Genomic DNA, 20,354 nt, shown 5'->3' on the forward strand with positions numbered 1-20,354 from the left:
TGGAGCATTTTTATGCAAATCAAATGTCAAAAATGTCAAATCAAAACAATGAAGAATTTATCTCTCACATTTCCCTGTCAAAAGAAATCAAGCAGAGGTGCTGTCTGGGTTCCTGCAGTTAATTTTTTTATTAATCATTCTGGCTCCTGCCATTTGAAATTTTATCCCTCAGTTCTCACCCATGTCTATTTAACTCTATTCCAGGCTGGTCAACTGGGGAATTGTGGGAGTTTAAGTCCACACATCTTCAAGTGACCAAGGTTGGGAAACACTATTCAGATGGTAACATTATTTTAGCATATCCCAAGTTGGCTTTTGCAGATGAGTAGGAGCAGTAGTGTCCCTTTCCCCCCCTCAAGAATGACCCAGAGATTAAGTATACTAAAATAAAGCTGCTAGTTTTCATTAAAAATCATTTTATTCTTTCTGGTATTTGGCAAATAAATGGTAAACCTATTGAAAAAATATTTCCAATCACCTACTTTCTGGATAAATTGAACTCATGAAAGTACAAACTCCAATGAAATGAACATATTGATTTAAAGATAATATAAGCCTCTTGCTGAAATAAAAATATATATGCAATTTTAACATCTGACTTGCCAATAGTGAAACCACTAGTTAATTTTCTGTGAAAATGTAGGATATTAAACAAAAGCACATACGTCTCACAAAATTTTGCTGTTTATTCAAATAAATAGAAATGTTGCAGGTTTACAAAATCACTGTGCTATTCTATATTTACAAAGTACTAATAAAATATTTTTGTTCAGAACACTTTGAATAGAGACAGCATATTTCTTTTTGTCTCTGTTGTGAGAATGAAAGTTAATTCATAAACTTCAGAGTCATCCTCAGAGCACATCCAGAAAGTTGAAATAAACCACGGAAAAAGTTTTTCTTCCCAGCCTTCCTTTAACTCCTCTGGATTCTCAGCATGCATTCAGGTGTTTTCCCCTTTTCCAGTAAATCTGTTTGGAACAGATTCAAATAACACAAGAGTCCTCAATCTTTACAAAGGTTAACAAAATAAATCACTGTGTTATAACAAATTGAACAGACACGATAAAAATTGAACACTCATATTTGGCTGGTTTTAGTAAAACCTATATACACTTGAGGCATTAAACTTACTTCACCATTCTCATCTTTCACGTTCAAACATTTATACTACCTTAGCAATGAATAACACACAAATGAGTTGCATTCCTGTGTCTTTTTCCTTAACACTATGCAATGACATTTTAAAAAAAAAAAATGCTGGATAGATAACACTAATCCATTTAAGAAGTGAAGCAGATCTCCAGAAGCAGAGGTGAAGCGAGGATGCGCTCTTGGCAGACATATTTGACACACATCTTGGGAGACAATGGTTAAGCACCTTTCTGATGCGCTATCAAGCAAAGAGATGGTGTTGACTGGGGAGTAACAAACCCTCCAAAGTGCATTTTACATAAAGCTACCGTTGTACAACGTGAGGCCACTTTGCTGCCTTAGCAACCGCTGGTTATTTGAACGGCAGGGCTTTCCGCCTGGGTGTTTCCGAAGAAAAGGCACAAAAAAGAAAACCACACCCACCTCCCCAGGAAAGACGAGAGGCCGAAATCCAACCCAGTGCTCTACAGTACGACCCATAAGTAGAAAGTGAGATTTTTTTTTTCCTCGCAGGAATAAACTAGAAAGCAACCGGAAAACGGAACGATAAGCATTTGTATTCGCAAACGGTGCTTTTTTTTTTCGGAAGAGCGCCTGGCCGAAGGACCACACCGTTTGTAAAAGGCTGAGGAACCACAAACCCGGCCGCTCAAAGGGTGCTCAAGTGAGGCAGGGTGTCCATCTTGCCCGCTCGGTCCCGGGCGGCGGCGCTTTCCACACCGCGGAGCCATTCGGTGCATTTGCGCACCAGCCCTTCGTCGGCCGCGAAGGCTCCGGGGTCGCCCGCCGCCTCGTCTTCCTCGTACTCCACGTCGTCGTAGCGGTGGCGCTCGTTGAGCAGCGACACCTGCAGCAAGGCGCGCAAGTCCCCCTCGGGCGACGAGGTTCCCGCCAGAGGACACCTGGAGGCGTCGGGGGAAGCGAAGCGGGCCACCCGACCTCGAGGCCGCTGCTTCTCCAGGCTCCGCCGCTGCAAGACCCGGATCGCCTCCGGGGGAAGGCTGAGCGAGAAGCGGAGCGAAGCTTCCCCGCGGCCTCCCGGCGCCGCGCAGAGGCTCTCGCAGGAGCGCGTGCCAGCGGCCGGCGGCCCCGACCGACCCCGGCTGCGAGACAAGGCAGCGCTTAAGGCAGCCGCCGCCGCCCCTCCTTCGGTCGGCGGGGCGTTCCTGCCGCCTTGGGCCGCTTTTCCGCGCGGCAGCTGCTTCTGCAGGGAGCCGCTGGGCCAGGAACTGGAGAAGCCGGCGGGTCGCTCGGAAGCCACGCCGCGCCCTTTCCGAGGAGGTTTGCCTGGAGCGAGAGGGGCCGTCGCCAGCACCGCCATCGGCTTTCGAGGAGCCGCCACTGGCGGCGGCGGCTGATGTTGCTTCCTCGATTGCAGTCGCGGGGCGGCCGAAGGTGGCGGCGCGATAGGAGGCAAGGACATGGCGGGGGAGACCTTTTCTCCTCCTCCTCCTCCTCCTCTCCTGTGTCCGCGCTCAGCTGGGCATCTCTTCAAAGACTCGCCCGCTCCAGCGGACTTCCTTCCCAGCCTTCGGCGAAGCAGCTCGGCGACTCCGCGTGCTGCCGAGGCTCTGATGCTGCCGGTGAATGAGACACGCGCCGGGTTGGACTCTAGAGGAGGAGCCGAGCGAGCGGCGACGGGCAGGCGAGGCTGGAGGGCTTTGATTAGAGCTGGCCGCAGAGCCAACCCGCTTCCTCAGGACTGAAATTCGCCCCCTATCTGGCGAAGCGAGAAGAGCCGAGGCGGCTCTATCTAGAAGCCCTCCCCTTTTAATCCCCCCCCCCTCAAAAGGCAAAGCAGTGATCTACTGGGAATCTGCCCAAGTGGATTCTGCTGTGGGCTTAAATAGTCACTTCCCGCTCTGAAAAAAGTGGGACTTTTCGATTACTTGATGTTGCTAGACTCCCTACAACTTTCTATTCAAATTTCTTACTGTACAAAAAATATTTACCAATTTCATTGCAACACGAATCTGGTTGACAATAGTCTGTAACAGCCCTATTTGCTTTTAGATTGCGTGCTAGTAGCCTAGACGCTGCTATAGTGAGACATGTTTCCCAAACAGAGTGGATTCACACAATCTGAGTCATTGAAGCCTAACCAAAGTTAAGGTTAACTACATTTAGCCAATGCAGTCCTTTAATGCTGCTTAATTAAGTGTGCTATGTAAGCAGACCAGATTTATACATCCTGAGGTTCCAGTGGGACAGCCTTAGAATGGCCCCATGTGCTATACAAATATATCTTAAGTTCAACATATGCCACTGTTATTTCCTTAAACTGGTTTTGCATTAATTGTTTTCCTAGTCACCACTGACAACAAAAAAATTCCATGCAAACTATGAGGTTTCCTGTAAGAAATCAAAACCTCTTCCTTATCAGCATAGAAACCAAGAATGCTAGATGGATGAAGGAAGTATCCCTCCATCACCCATTCCTAGAAGGCAAATATTGCCAGGCTACAACTTTTATCTTCCAAACTAAAGTCTATTTTAAAGAAACAGCCTAAGGTTAATTTTTTTTCATTGTTAAGTGATTGCAGGCTCACGATTGGCTAAGCTTCAAAGCTGTTCTGCCAAAAGAACAGGTGTGGAGGTTGGAGGCAGCGGAGGAAGAGAGCAGGTACCAGAGCGTGGGGGACAAAGGGAGGATGTGCTGGAAATTACCCTTATCAAGGTCAGTATAAACAGACTCCCCCATCTGTCTGTGCTGCCTGGTTAGGACCTGGCTCATTTGTCAGGCACTAAATAGATCTGGTTCTTCTCTTGAAATTCCTCAGGTGAGGAAAGAAAGGGCCAGAGTCTTTTCAAGTAGGGAATTGCCTGTGTGCTGAGACTGGGCTGCCCATTGAATCTGCTGGTGTGAAGGAGAGTAACAAGCCCCACTCTGCTGCTGCCTGACCCATCTTTCTCCCTTGGTTTGATATTTTATTTTGAGAATTTACTTTTTAGTTCTTGAATTGAACTGTTGACACTCCAAAGAGACTGTGTTTGTTTTCAACTCCTGACCTGGAATGCTTAAGGATCTGGGAAGAATAAGTTCCAGCAGGTTTTCTACATCCTTGGGAGTCCAGTGTTAGTTTGCTCTTAAAGCTGCCTGCCTCTTTTTTTATAAGATATTTTGCCACACTAGTCTATCACTCACTACTAGTGTGTATAATCCCTCTGAAAGCAGAACAAGGAAATGGGAGTTTTAGCGCTATTGATCTTCATAATACATGGTGGGAGGGAATTAAATTACTAGATAACAAATTATTCATTTTGTAGTTTAAATCATTGTTTAAACTGCTAAATTGCTGAAGCAAACCTTCAGTTCCATCCAGGCATTAGCCACATAATTAAACATAAGGGCTTGAACATATAGATTTTACTTGAATATTTCCTCCCCCAAGAGCATTAATGGTATTGGAAGGTGTGTGTATGGGAGATTAATTCTAAAGTTACAGAAAAGAGAGTGGGCATGCTATGGATAAGTTGTGAGAGTATATAGACACTCATTATTTAAAATAAGCAAAATGTAAGCATTAACCCATGTTTGAGTCCTACGAAGTAATTTAATGGTAGTTCTATCAGCACTAACATAATCTACAGAACATCTCAACCATAAATACCATTACACTGTATAATTTTAAATATTTATTTTAATCATTGATTTAATATATTACTCAAATTAAATGTGTTTTAAGTATCACAGTATAAAAAGTTCGCTTTTAAAATAAAGACTAACACCAAGTTTTTGAATTTGAAAAAAACATTTCTTATATAGTCTCATTTTTTTCTCCATGCTGTCTCCACCATTAATCATTTCTGAAGAGGCACAGTAGGTATAACATAGTGTAATTCTTCATTTTACAATTTAATAGGATTTTGGAAAATAAAACATAATAGACAAATTGGAAAGAAAAATATAAAAAAATGAGGCAGATTTATTTACATGCATTTTACCTGAAACTCAAAGACCATATCATTTTGAGATTAAATCATGTTAGCAGACTTTCATCCAGCAATTTTAAGACCACTGAGTGAAAAATATTTTTAGAATAAGCATGGATTGAGGGGTCTTGTGATGATGGTATCATTGCCCTGGTTCTGTACTTTTTTAAAAAAAAGGTTCTTCTGCTAATACAATTTAATCCCCATTGTGAAGAAGGATGTCACTGTTTCAGGACCTGAACCACTTGGAGTAAATCTAGGAAAAATGATGTAGGTTTCCAAGCACTGGAAATAGTTCTGCTTCTCTTTAACTTAGGCAAGAAGTGAAGCATTTCAATATAGCATCCCTTTAAAAGAAAAAGAAAAATCACTATGTACAGCTTATAGATATGATGCATTATTTTTAAGGCTTTACCAAGTGGTAGACAAGTTAACTTCTAATTAAAAAAAACCCTTCCTTTTCCTCCATCTTTGATGCATGCAGAATGATGCAATTCCAGACAACCATTGTGCAATTTTATAGCCAAGCATTCATTTTAATAAAGGTCAACATTTTACAGCAATTGTAATGGCAATTTTAATTTGCTTTTGACTTCAAGTATGTTAAATTTATTCAAGGAATTTAATAAAATCAACTGAAGTTTGAAGCTTGGCAGGCCTCATACTGAAAACTAGATACAGGTAGTCCTCAACTTACAAGCACAATTGAGCCCAAAAATTATGTTGCTAAGCAAGACATTTGTTAAGTGAGTTTTGCCCCATTTTACAACCTGTCTTCCCACAAGTGAATCACTGCATTTGTTAAGTTAGGAACAGAACAGCTGTTAAGTGAATGACTACAGTTTTTATTTGGTAACACAGTTCTTAAGTGAACCTGGCTTTCCCATTGACTTTGCTTGTCAGGAGGTCACAAAAAGGGGAAACTGGTTGGCGTCGTGGCAAGAACAGCTGGAAATAGCCGGGCTCTGTCGAGTTCCATGAATATCAGATGGTATCTGCTTGCCGGGAGATCCTACGGGTCAAAGCCGCCCTGGAGGGGTGGTGAAGGAAGGAGAAGTGCTTTGTCAACCACAAGGAAACCACGATTTCCTTGTTAGGTCCGAAGAAAGCTCTCCTGAACGGCAGCAGGGACGACAGCTATTTTTGGTAAGTCACAAGCTGTGACAACCGGGACAATAAGATTTGTGCTGGAGCAGTTCGTGGACAGAGCATTGAAACTGGGTGAGACAACTTACAACTTTTATTCTAGAGACCTAACCCAAGGAAAAGAATTTTAAAAAATAATATCCAAACATTAAGAAAGCAGTGATTGGATACATTGAGACAGAGAAAGATTGAAGACCCAGATGTGAAAGAAATATCTAATAGAAACTTAAAAATATAGAAAGCCTGGAAAAGATTTAACAATACTTTGAAAAGTGATTATTGGGAGAAACTCTTATTTTTTATTTTTACTTTTAAACCCCCCCCCCCTCCGATTGGTTGACAATCAGATGTTGTTTTTTGCACGCTGTTTAATGGATTTGGAGAGCCATCTACTGGAGGAAGATTACTGCAACATGGGAAAGTGATAATTGTTTAAGATACACAAAAGGAGTGAAAGTAAATAACACTTGACCACTTGACCACAATTCTATTTCAGTAGACGACTTGGATATTTGGAAGGTATAAATTGGAAATTATAAAGATTATAAATTATCAATTTATAGATTTTAAGGAATAGAAATTTAGGGGACTTGGAGGAATAATTCTGGGATTGACTAAATTTTATTAATAATTGACTTCTTTGGAGTTTTAAGATATTGGGATACTGGAATATTAGAGGTATATTGAATAATTTAATATATTAAACTGGTACAAAATGACTCAACAGGAGACAATAAAGTTCTATGAAGAAATGTTAGTGATGCTTAAAAGTATAAAAATGTGACGACAGAATCATACGGAGATGATGGGATTGTTCAAAGATAAAAATGAGAGTGTGGGAAATGGTGGGAAAAGATGAACATAATATTCAGAAGACAGATGAGAAACTCGGAGCGGTGGAGGAGACAAATCAAAATAAGTTACAAGAAGACAAAAACACTGAAGAGATAATAAGTACTAAGAATCAAATAGGTAATTCCTTAAGTGTCTACAATAGAACAGAGGAAAAAAAGGAACATTTTCCAAAAACAATAAAAGGGTTATGGATGGGTATCCAAAGGATGCAGCAGAAGGAGACTGAGGGAACATTCAGTTTGTGCAAAAATGCTAGAAAGAAATATAGATCCCAAGAGAAAAATATTAAAAAGTTACCAAAAAGTCAATAAATGATGAAATTCTAAAAAGGCTAAGAGATGATGGATAGAGATAAAATATCTTGCAAAATGGTGACTGTATTAAAAACTAGTAGAAAAAAGTAGAAAGTATAAATTAGGAAAATAGTAGCACGTATATGGATATATAATAGAGTTTATTATAACCACAATTATACCAAGGCTAAGAGGTGGAACACTATGATTTAAATTTATTATTATTAACTGTGTAAAAATATATATTGAAATTTATAGCTTTCAAGGACTATAAAATCAGGGGATTTAGAGATATAACCCCGGGACTGATTAAACTTTATTAATAATTGGTTTTATTGGTGTTTATAAAAAATTAATATACTGGAAGTATGGTGGGACATTGAGTAATATCCAGTGGTGGGCTGCAACTGGTTTAACAACCGGTTCTGTGAGCACGTGCTTTGCGCACGGACACAGCGTTCAAAATACAGCAATTTGAAGCTCAGCTGCTTAACTTCTACGGCAGCCCCGGTAAGTAGAACAGCGGAGGCGTGCAAATCAGCTGAGCCAGAAAGAAGGAAATATAGGACAGGATAGGGTGGGGCGGGTGGGCAGGGCCAGCTGATCGTCGGAACTACCAGTTCGCTAGAACCGGTCTGAACCAGCAGCAGCCCACCACTGGTAATATCTAAAATATTAATTATTAGTCATTCAGCAGGGGTCAACAAATACATTGTATGGAGAAATGTTATTGATGTTTAAATATACTTATGGAGAAAGTGATAAAGAATCATAAAGAGAGAATGGTATTTTTAAAGGTAAAGATGTGAATGTGAACCCCAACAAATGGGGAAAAAATAAGTACAAATTGGGCAAATAATATATATATTGATACATAAAAGAATCTATTATAATTAAAATGAGCATATTAAGATTAGACATTGCAAGATAAAGATTATGTATACTTAATTGTATTATTATTGTTAGCACTGTGTAAAAAATATATTGATCCAGTCAATACACTGTCCACAAAACATGTTGGTTGTTAAAGGAAAATTTTAAATAAAACATATACAAAAAAAAGAAAGGTCACAAAAAGGAATCGCATGACCCTGAGACACTGCAACTGTCATAAATATGAACCAGTTGACAAACATTCAAATTTTGATGACATGACCATGGGGATTCTGCAACGGTCATAAGTGTGAAAAATGGTCATAAATCACTTTTTTTCAGTACTGTTGTAACTTTAAAGTCAAGGATTACCTGTACCTGCCTACTCAGATCCGATTACCCCCAATATAAGATAACTACACAAACTTTTTTTTTAATATGGTAACACTTACCTTGCATATGGGATGTATGACAGACTATACCTAAGAGAGGAAGAAGAGAAATTATGTTTTAGCATCCTTTTGCAGCCATCCACAGAGAAATCAGTCTATTGTAATAATTTCATATAATTAGCTATTCAGATTATACTTCAAAATAAAACAAGATATATACTTCTACAAGATTCCTAATTCTACCTTCCATTTCAGATTTTGTTGTAAGAGTAGAAACTCAAAACAATAAACAAAAGTTATGCTATTGAGATACATTTCCTAGAAGGAAGGCTTAGTAAATAAAGATTTACTCCTCCCTATCAATTACGGTAATTCAAAATTCAGTATGCATATAAACAAGAAATTGAAGTTGCCCATTGAGCCAGGGGACAGGTCTTGTAAGAGATTGCATCCCTTCAAAGTAGGAACGTTTTCTCTTGAGGATATGGACGGCTCCTACTCTACAGGTATTCCAAAAACAAGGCAAAGCAGATCTGTTCCAGAGAACATTTGGCCCTTCAGTTAAATGAAAAGTGACACTGATGCATTAGGGTTTTTTTTCTTGCTGATTTTTATTTTCTCTATATATTTCTAATGAATTATTTTGGGATTTCTTACACCCTGACACCCATTTGGATTGGATGGGCTAGAAATATTATATAATGAATAATAATTACTGTTAATAAATAAAGAATTGATCTATGGTCAATATCTGAAATGCCAAGTTTTTATACTATGATCATTACTTGTTCATAATATGCTATGATATTTGTTTCAGCATGTTTTAATAAATGTATCCTTTTCAAAAGAAATATAAGCTATAGTTGTATACATCAGCTAGAAATGGTAAGACACCCTGCTTCGCGTGAAATGTTCCACAAGATCCAACAACCCCAATGTAAATATGTACTGAAGAAATATATCAGTAATAGAAAGAGTATCCTTTAATCACTTTCTTGTTAGGGAATTTCTCTTTATTTGTTAAATTTATTTGCTGCCCCTCTTGTCATGGGGCTACTCTGGGTGGCTTAGTACACTTAGTACAATGGAAAAAACGATAAAAAATGTAAACATAATTGCAAAGCAATGAAACAATAAAAATAAGAGCTGTGGTGGTGCAGTTGTTAGAATGCAATATTGCAAGCTAACTCACTGCTCACTGTCAAGGAGTTCAATCCTGACTGGCTCAAGGTTGACTCAGCCTTCCATCCTTCCGAGGTCAGTAAAATGAAGACCCAGATGGTTGGGGGCAGTGTGTTGACTCTGTAAACAGCTTAGAGAGGGCTGTAAAGCACTATGAAGCAGTATGTAAGTCTAAGTGCTATTGCTATTACTAAAAATAAAGTACAACTATATGAATTTAAAAATGGGGGGGAGGGGAGAGAAGGAAGCATAGGTGGAAGATGGGGTCAGCTAATTAGTCTGGTAGCCACCTCCAGACTTTCTAGAGACTGTTATACTTTCAAAGCAATTCCAGAGTTACCCAAAACAATTTGAAAACCATTTTTATACATCCTTTAGTTCTAATAAGAATCCACAATGTTTCAAGTCACAACCATAAATCAAGGTGACTACACTATCGGATTTGCATAGTTTGTAATAATAGAGTTGCATGACTGTAATAAATGATAGGAATTCAAAGAAAGCCTTACCAGGTCATTGCCAGAAATTGCAAAATGCAGAACAGCAGGGCTAACCCTTTCTTTTGCCACTAAGAAAGTGAGAAAAAGAACATGTGTTGAATTTGATGGTATTTTAAGAACAAAATGTGTTACATGGACCTTCTATTTCTGATTGAAAATTAAGTGAAGCAGAAGGCCACATAATTTCACTTTTCTATTAGAGGGAATAAACAATATTAAATCTCCCATGCATGCAGACTTAAATGACATAGTATCACTCAATCTACGCTTATTTAATAGAATAAAAAACTGGGCAAAATTTACATGGGTATAATATATTAAGCTAGACAAAATAAATCTTAAATAAGACTAACTATAGCATCCAAAGCAAGTAAATTCATGCTGAAAAGTACAAAAAGTTTGATTAATACTACTTACCCAAAAAGCAGCAAATAACGTGAGGATCAAAGAAAGCTGCCCAAGACAAAACAAGAACAAGATCAATGCATATATAAGTAGGATAGGATTTGCAGTACTGGTAGTCTTCGAGTTACAACTGCAGTTGGGATCAGAATTTCTGTTGCTAAGTGATATAGTCATAAATCGTTAACATCCCATGACTGCGTCGCTTAGCAATGGCAATCCCTGTAGTTTCCATTGCCCCTGTTAAGTGAGGATAATGAGGCATTAAGTGAACACCTCCTTGCAGCTTTCAACAATCAAAATCTGTGGGAAAGCTGGCAGGAATTTCCAAATCCCTGGCAGCTTGCAAGGAAGCCAGCAGGCAGGCAAGTGACTTTGCTCGTGGGGAGCTGCCAGGGAAAGTCACAAATCATCATCATGTGACCGCAGGTTGCTGCAACCATCGTAAGTGCAAGCCAGTTGCCATCATGTAACCACAGGTGTCATAGAATGGCCAGAAAATTGACAATCAATCATAACCCCTGCTCATTCAATGCCATTGTAACTCTGAACATGGTTGTGGTTCAAGTGGTTGTTAAACATGTGTTCTTGTATTGTCCTAGAACTTAGGAAAGATTCACTGCAATTCTCAGAAAGTTTTGCTACTCATCAGTAACTCTGTCTCATCACCGGGAGAAATTTCATGAAAGGGCAAATATATATCTGCCACAAAAGATATCACTTAACAAATCAAATAAGTCCAGTCATTCTGCTAATAAGTTAAGGTAATGGAACTGATAAACACTTTCTAATCATCAATATGCAACCAGAAGCATCGGGGGAGAAGGGACAAGTAACAAAACATGCAATGCAGTCCACTGCTTATGTATTTGAGTGCAACAGGTTTTTTTTAATTTTGGTGTCATTGTATTTATGAATGGACACCGATATCTGGAACTTACAAAGTTTCTTTTCTTGATTTCAAACAAGCATAACTTACCAGCATAATAATTGTTACAATTAACCTTGTTGGTTCAAACATCTTTTTCAGCTGTTTCACGGGGCCCATCAAGAAGCAAGTACTAGTTTGGAAAAAAAAAAGATTTTAAAAAAAATCTTCTCAGTCATAGCTATAGGTTAGGGTCACCCAGTCCCTTTTTGTCCATTTATGACTATGACAATTGATAGAATTCAACGTTTCTCCTTCATTCCACTCTATATAGCCTGTCCAGCTCTGGATGAAAATGATAGAGCAAATTTTGAGGGTGTACTCAGGAGATGGGAAACTGTTCCCACCCAATATGTGAGTTGAAATTACATTTATTAGTTAAAACCTACAGTTGGGTCCCATCTGCTATTTTTTTTTCCATCTGGTAATTGTACAGAATAAATTTCAAAATAGCCCAGTTCTATATACAGAGAATTATTTGTAGTTTGCAAGTAATGTGGAAACACATCAATTTCATAAAAAAGAGAAGACTACAAAAAGATCATACCTGGCTAAAGCAGCAATATTTCCCAAGGTATAGAACACTGCAAAGAGTTTTATTCCACCTGGAAGCCAGAGCAATCCTGTCCCCTGCATATACAATTAAGACAGCCAACCATGAGATCATCTATAGTTTTATCAAACCAAAAATCAAGACATTATTATTATTATATAATTATTGGAGCATTATACTTTTCTGACAACTGAACATCCTGGGGTCACCAAGAGCTGTTAAGTCTTAGTGGGCAACAAATGAAATCAAACTTTATTGAAAAGAACTAAAAAAAAATTAATGTATCAAGTCCAATTTACAAAATACAGGTAGTCCTCAATTTATGACCACAACTGAGCCCAAAATTTCCATTTTTAAATAAGCCGATTTTACAACCCTTCTTGCCACAGTTATTAAGTGAATTACTGCACTTAAATTAAATTAGTAATATATTTGTTAACATCAGGTTTCCCCACTGATTTTGCTTGTCAGAAGTTTGCAAAAGATGATCACATAATGATCACATAACCCCAGGATGCTGCAACCATCATAAATACATGCCAGTTGCCAAGTGACTGAATTTCGATCACATGGCCATGGGCATCCTACAATGGTAAATGTGGAAAATGATCATGTCACTTTTTTCAGTGCCATTGCAAGTTCGAAGGGTCACTAAATGAATGGTTTTAAGTTGGGGACTATCTGTACATACAAATTATTCTCATTGTAATTTATGATTTTGGGACAGATGGATTTCAATAGATTTGAAACAGGAATATTGTAAAGAACAAGGTTTCTAACACACACATCCACAATCAATTAAATCTTAAAACTATGTCTGATTGAAGTTGATTCCTGTGCCTTAAAGATAACCTGAATCCTGAAGCAAAGTCCTCTGCTCCTTTGTCCCTGAACCTCTCTCTGTCAGCCTCTGGGGATAATTCCAGCTGCTAATCAGAGCTGTTAGATTAAAGTACACCCAAACTCAAGCACAGTTATCTTTCTCCTCCACTTCCCCAGAGTTTGCTTTAGTTGTAAAAAAAACCAAAACAAAGCTTTTTCCCAGCTGCAGGGAGAGCAGGAACATTGGCCTTTGGTTAATGGCAGAGAAGCCAGTGTCCCCCAATGGTGCATCTGATTAAGATGAAGGAATATATTAGCCAAACTTACAAACTGTTTGGCTTTAGACTGGAAAGAAAACTGTAGCATGATGACTGGATTAAAAACATTGCATAAACAGAAATTGAGGGAAGAATAAATACAAAACAAAGCAGAGACTAGTCACTGTACAGTAATTTAAAAGGAAGAAAGCAGCACCACCATTCTGAAAAAGTCTGTTATTCAGTATTATATGAAACACTAATTAATAAGAAGTGATCAAAGCAGTTTCTATGGTTTGATAGATGAAATCCCTAGTATCTACCAGCACTTTTTCTGGTAGCCTGAAAAGCTTTCTCTCAACCCAATGCCTTACAAAGATGGTGCAGATTATCTGCTGCAGATAATTCTATTTAAGAATAATTTGGAGCTATAGTATATATACAAAAGTTATATATTTTAAAAAAAGGAAAAAATCTTGTTCTCTGTAATTTTTGCATCTGCTTTCCCTAACCCAGTGCTCTTCAAAGCCTATAATCTTTGACACCCTCAAGCCACCATAAATAGCATTATGTAAGATTGAATTTGTGATCTAATACATGCAGAGATCTTGAAGGCTGCCCTGTAAAGTTACAAATGTTCTCTTCTGACTGCTTTTTACATAAATGATATCTGGCACACAGAAAATCTGCATCCTAGGAGAAGCTAGTATTTTGATATTGTAAAGTAATAGAGGCTACACTGTACACTTTTTCCTAATGTATTGACCAATCATTCTATACCAACTACATATATCAATGCAACATTAGCCCAAGAACAGAGATGGAAAATAATTAAAACATTATTAATACATAAAGGAGATTTTTTTTTCTGTGTTTCGTGAAATATTTACTTACAAGGAGAGAACACAAAACGCCGCTTATAAAACATATTGCAAACCATTTCACACGAGTACTAAAGCTCAGGGATGATCCATCAAGGACCTATGGATGAAGAAAGAAATCAGATTTTAATAGAAGGAAAGGAATCTTTACTAATAAAACATCTTTACCAATGCAAAAATCAAAATGCTCAAATAAAAACAACTGTAAAATGTAGATGTTCTTAAAGACACAAGTATTCTTCCACTTCACAAATTGATCTTAAACGTATACACTAACTTTATATGTAGGTATTATTTTTTCCAAAAACAAGCTTGCATACTCACTTTAAATGCCTAAAAAAATTAAATGAAGAATGGATTCTGGCAAATTAACAAACTTCTTAATTATGTAAAATTATTGAAGTAATCAAAACAACCAGTAGAGGTTATATATTTCTATTTGATTTACATGGTACAATAAACAAAATACAGACCAGCAGAATTAGAATGTTATTTATTGGTGATAAAAGTGCTTTTTTCACAATTCCATTTCTAAAAATGATTCATTACAAACGTTGGGAATAAATGGATGACAACATAATATTTAGGCAGGGATCACTTTCAAATATGTAAATTGTTTTTCAAATAATTTAAATCAAACTTAAATTAAATCAAACTTCTTTTGATATGTTTAAGAGTATGCATACACTTATAGAAATTAAATAGGAAAAAATGACATTCTAAAATTATATACGCACCATATATGTATATATCCCAATCAAGTCAGTTATTCACTTGATAAGTGTATACATAAAATACAAATCAGAACAAAAATTTAATTTCATTATTAAACTAAGTGCAAATGGTCAAAATTTAATTTTTGTCACTTATTGAACATATGGGAATGTCATTAGTTGAGTGAATACATTGTATATTATGATTATGATTATTATTAGTAGTAGTATTTGGACACTATAAAATCTCTACGGACTTTAAAAGAAAAAATACACAAGAAATAATATACATTAAACAAAAGCATACAAATAAATGATCCACAACATAATAAAAAGTAATTAAATTCATCAAACAATAACCAAATTAATATTGAATCAAGGCCAAAATGCCTCTCAGTCAAGTTCTGCTTATAGCAGCTTCTGGAAAGCAATCAGAATTGGAGCCAATTAAATATCCACTGGGAGCTGTTCCAAAGGATTTGTGCAACCACTGAAAAGCAAACACCAATTTGCCTTGGTCCCCCTCACCAGTCATCATTAATAGTTTCTCCTGGGTAGGTCAAACTGGTTGGACCACTACCAATGGGAGAATGCGGTCGTGCAATTAGAGGTGCAAAGCCATTCACTGCACCTGGAAGCTTGTTAGAAACCAGTGCAGGGCCCAAATATTGATCGAATATGATCCCTGGGCTCCTATATTCTAACTCAACTGCAGCTTCTGAAAGATCTGCAAAGAAGCCCTATGCAGAGCATGTAACAGTAGTCCAAGTGAGTGGTGGTGAGGACATGAGTTGTTTTAACATGATCCTTCCACTTAATAGGATCAACAGGTGGTCTAGTAGCTTAAGCTGGGAATCCACTCCATCCCCAGCCATGCCCCCCACCTGTTGTTTCACCGGAGCTGTGGGTTCAGAGGAACCTCCAAGTTGCAGATGTACTCCTTCCAGGTAATGCCATGACAATCAAGAAAAGTCACCCGTTCTCTCCCATTCAGAACTTCATAACTTCCAAGTACCAAACAGGATTCAATATCACCATCTGGCCTGGGATAGCAATGTAAAACTGGAAATGAAACCTTTGGACAACCTCCCATAGGCTTCATATAAATATAAATTTTGTGGTATCCCAAAGGATGCAGCAATTAAACTGATCCCCCCTACCTTCCTCATGCCCAACTAGACCCATTCTCATAACTTGCAACACAACCCAAACCCTAAAAGCAGTCCAGAAGGGTAGAATGATCCATAATCATGAAGGTAATAGAGAGATCTAAAAGGATCAAAATGACACAGTTCTGCTAGTAGATCCTACCAAAGGTTAACTATTTATGCAATCAATGCCAATTTTTTTCAAGAGTTCAGAATTTTCCATAAACATGTTTTAAAAATTACAAGGCAGAACAGATTTGTGTTCATTTCCATTTATTTGTTTGGGTCTTACTAGTTATTATATATGCACATAGAAATAATTCTATTATATCAAATATATAATATCAATTCAATATTAAAAGTGGTATGCAGTTTAATTATCACACAGAGAACAATTAAACAATTAAAACCAAGAAACAATCAGGTAGGTGCAATTAATACAACTTCTTTGTGATTTGCAAGGTGGCAATTTCTAAAACCAGATCTTAATGCTCAAGAAGACAGTTCACACAAGCAGGCACATACATACAATTTTCAAAACTGTCACAGTGACTAAAGGCAAATGATTAGACATGGTTCCCATTATCCATAGTAATGAATGGGAAGTTTCAAACTGTAATAGTATACAACTTACCTTTTCCAGTCCAAATCTTTATCCTTATATAGGCAGCCCAGAGAAAAGAATATTAAAAATTTAACAAATGTACATGTAGGAAAGCTGTTCTTCCCTGAATAAGATCTACACATTTCTTAATGTTTAGATATTAAATATATATTTAAATAAATAAATAAAATAAAGCTAAGAAACTTGTCCATTTTAAATGCATCAAACAAATCTCCCCCCAATGCAAATCAGGAGAATATGGACTGAGGAAAGAAATATTTACTTAATTGTAGGAGGGAAGATAATTGCTATAAGATAGTTTAGAGTACAGTACGTTAGGTTCCATTACTAAAAATGGCCAGCTCTGGACTCACATGACATCCTGGAGTTCAAGAACGACCTGGTTAAACAATACTGTGCAATCAAACTAACAACAAAAACCACACTCTGTGGTTGCTCTGAAAAAAAGATCCATCCATGCTGGAATAATTAAGAAAGAATTGAATACAAAACTGATATTACCAAAATGTCTTTGTAAAAATTTTTATTGTACCCATACGTTTGGAATATTATGCCATATGAAGTTCTGGTCAAAGCAACTCAAAAGCAATATTGCAGAATTTTAAAAGGGACAGAAAACAGGAAAGAAGTGATAGAAATACAACAGTTCCCTGAAGGAAAATTGAAACTGATCCAGCTTAAAAAATACAAGAGGGGCATGGTAGAAATATATAAAATATTCATGATATGAAGGACTCCCCCCCTTTTTTTTTCAGTATTGGACCACAAAGCTTTCCAGTACAATTGAATGATGGCAATTAGGAAAGATAAATGAAAGTTCTTTGCATTGCACTTAAAACTAAAGATCTCATGATCATAAGATAATGCTGATAACATTTATCGACAGCAAGATTTTTAATTGATATAAAATATCTGTCAATATGAATTACTGAGGAATGTGAATATCAGGATACTATTACCTTCATATTTAAGAGGATGGCCCCAAATGAATTAATTTTATGTTTACATTATGCCTTTCTTCCATGACACTCAATTCTCCCATCAACACATGTAAAGGATTCCCATGTTCGATCTCTCTGATGGCATTTTTGAATATTTTAATATTTTAATTCAATCAGCCCTGTTTAATTCTAGAGGCCTCTAGGGGGAAAGGACACTTACATTAAAGTTACTAATTCTTGGTAAACACTATGCATCATTTATATTATTGTTTATACTTTAATTCAGAAATAGGCAGAAAGGCAGGAGGGTGCATGCTACTAGGAAAAGATGTTGGGCATTGATAGGTGGCAGGGAAAATGTTATTTGAAGTTGTTCTTATCTTCAAAAGGATGGAAAAGGCTACCTACAGATCCAATAAGGTTGACAATGGACAAAACTATGTAACAGATTAAGCAATCAATTTGTGAATATTTAGAAAGCAATACATGACAGGAGGAAGCATTAATTTATCAAAAATAACGCCAATTCACTTGATCTCCATTTTTGATAAACAGTCAGTTGATCATAGGAATGCAGTGGACATGTTTATCTGAAAGAATTCTCATGGAATTTTAATAGAGAAAATATCAGAATATGGTTGGACCATGCTATCTTATTTTCCCATTCAGCTGTGTCTGATTCTTGGAGATTGCCTGGACAAATCCTGCAATTTTCTTGGCAAGATTTTTCAGAAGTGGTTTTCCCTTACCTCCCTAAAACTGAGAAAAAGTGATTAGCCCAAGGTTGCCCAGATGGCTTTGTTTAATTCCTTTAACAAGGATTAAAACTCAGTCTCCTGGTTTCTAGCCTGATGTCTTAACAAGTCCACCAGACTGGCTCTTTATGTTATCATTAGGTGGGTACAAAGCTGTTTGAACAATCAGACCAATTAAGTGCTTGTGAATGGCTTGCGTCAACCTGGAAGTGATGATTGCATGTTTATAATCTGTACAATATCTAAGAGCATATGTTGTGGGGAGCTATGTCAGGTAGCATATGTTGTGTGGAGCTATGTCAGGTAGCAGCACATGTGCAATGGATAGATCAAAAGATGAACAGGAACCAGCAGTTGCAAAAAATGCAATCCATATCTACATTAAATAAGTACAGTGGCAAGACCAAGATAAGCTATTGTTATCTTCTATTTGTGATGGCCATGCTGCACCTAGAACATTGCATCAAACTCTGGGTACTGTATTTAGGAAAAATGATAGCAAATAGCTATGCATCTAGGAGATAACAGTCCAGATGATAAGGGGCCTGAAAGGAAAGCTTATCAGAAATGGTGGGGAGTATTTGGTACTTTTAGATAGAAGAAGAGAAATATCTACTGAAACTTGACAGTTAACTTCAGGTATTGGAAGAACTAACATGTGAAATATGGGTAACATTGTTCAGAGTCATCCCAGGTACCAGGACAAAAAACAATGTATTTACAGTACAAGGAAGTACATTTCATTACAATATCAATAAAAAAATGTTTTTGGCCAGCAGTAGAACAGATTGCCTTGTGATTAAACAGAAGCTGTACTGCACTTTCTGAAGCATTTCATTTCAGCTCCATATATCACAGCAGAAACTCGTCAGACTGACAACAGCTTTCCAAGGTTTCCGATGGCAGCTTTTCCCAAACATGCTTGGGAGGACTAACATCTGATAAGCCCTGACGCCAAAGCAGAGATCTACCATTCCGCTCATGGCCTTCTCAACAGAACAAAAAGCTGACAACAGACTCACCACCGTCTGTGTCTGCCATAATGGAAAGAACTTTTTTTTTTAAGATGAACACAAAAACTGTTACAATTTACAGATCCTTTCCCTCTTGTCTGCTAAAATAATACCAGTTCTCATTTTCATTCAGCAGGCAATAACTTCCCTAAAACACCTCCGACTTCGTTTTAATCAAACTTTTTTTTTTTTAGCCCTAGTTGTGGCAGGAGGAGCAGAGAGACGCTTTTATCCAGCTAATTCAGAGCAACCAAGATTGAGCTTTCCTAGCCTAGCGTTTCCCCCGTGTACGAACACCGCAGTCTGCACTGACACGACCTCGCCGGCAGGGAATGATGGAGCCTATGATCCAGGGCCAGGCGCAGGGGTCTCCAACCTTGGGCACTTTACGACTTGTGGACTTCAACTCCCAGAATTCCTCAGCCAGCGCATGCTGGCTGAGGAATTCTGGGAGTTGAAGTCCACAAGTCGTAAAGTGCCCAAGGTTGGAGACCCCTGATCCAGGGACTGTAGAGGCGGCCAGTCTGGCTAAGAGGACAGACTCCACATACAGCGGTGCCATCAGTATTGCTCAGAACAGATCCTCCATTTGCGTTCGCGACTCGCTTGCTCTCTAGTAACGATAGGCAGGAATAGCAACGCCGCGTTAGTCCTGAGGAAGCGGGGCAATCCCGTCAGGGCGCCCCGAAAACCCAGTCAGAAACCCTCGGAGGTAAAGCGGGAAAGACGAAGGGAGTCTCTCTCGCCTTTCCCCACCACCCCACCCCTCCCCGACCCCCAAGCCACACCTGCGCTGTCAGCCCCTGCTCCTCGTCGTCTTCTCCTCTCAGCACCCGCCGCAGCTTCTCCATCGCAACCTCCGCGCCTCTGATCCCTTCCGAAAAACAACCCCTCCCCCAAACCCCGCCGAGGCTGAGCGCTTCGGTTGGAACGGCTCCTCTTCCCCTCCAAGGAAGCGTCGAAACGGAAGTTGGGAGAACGGAACCG

General features: G+C 38.3%; 2 protein-coding genes across 3 annotated transcripts; both read right to left on the bottom strand.

The window, feature by feature from the left end:
- Nucleotides 1–405: 405 nt before the first annotated feature.
- PRR18 (proline rich 18) lies at nt 406–2,578 on the bottom strand. The gene has a single exon (XM_034428486.3). The coding sequence runs from the start codon at nt 2,576–2,578 to the stop codon at nt 1,805–1,807; it is 774 nt and encodes a 257-aa protein (XP_034284377.2). The 3' UTR covers nt 406–1,804.
- SFT2D1 (SFT2 domain containing 1) lies at nt 667–20,354 on the bottom strand. Of its 2 annotated transcripts, none has more exons than XM_060692324.2 (8): nt 20,156–20,354; nt 14,186–14,272; nt 12,207–12,289; nt 11,711–11,792; nt 10,747–10,782; nt 10,339–10,397; nt 8,708–8,737; nt 667–5,435 (listed from the first exon to the last, which is right to left on the bottom strand). In XM_060692324.2, exons 1-8 carry the CDS (start codon nt 20,216–20,218, stop codon nt 5,396–5,398), a joined length of 480 nt encoding a protein of 159 aa, XP_060548307.1. In that variant the 5' UTR covers nt 20,219–20,354; the 3' UTR covers nt 667–5,395. The 2 variants fall into 2 exon arrangements, with proteins under 2 accessions (XP_060548307.1, XP_087739006.1); XM_087882880.1 differs by having other exon boundaries at nt 4,779–6,118; nt 20,156–20,341.

This window comes from Pantherophis guttatus, chromosome 1 (assembly GCF_059756535.1).
Source record: "Pantherophis guttatus breed Tessera chromosome 1, ASM5975653v1, whole genome shotgun sequence".
Lineage (NCBI taxonomy): Eukaryota > Metazoa > Chordata > Lepidosauria > Squamata > Colubridae > Pantherophis > Pantherophis guttatus.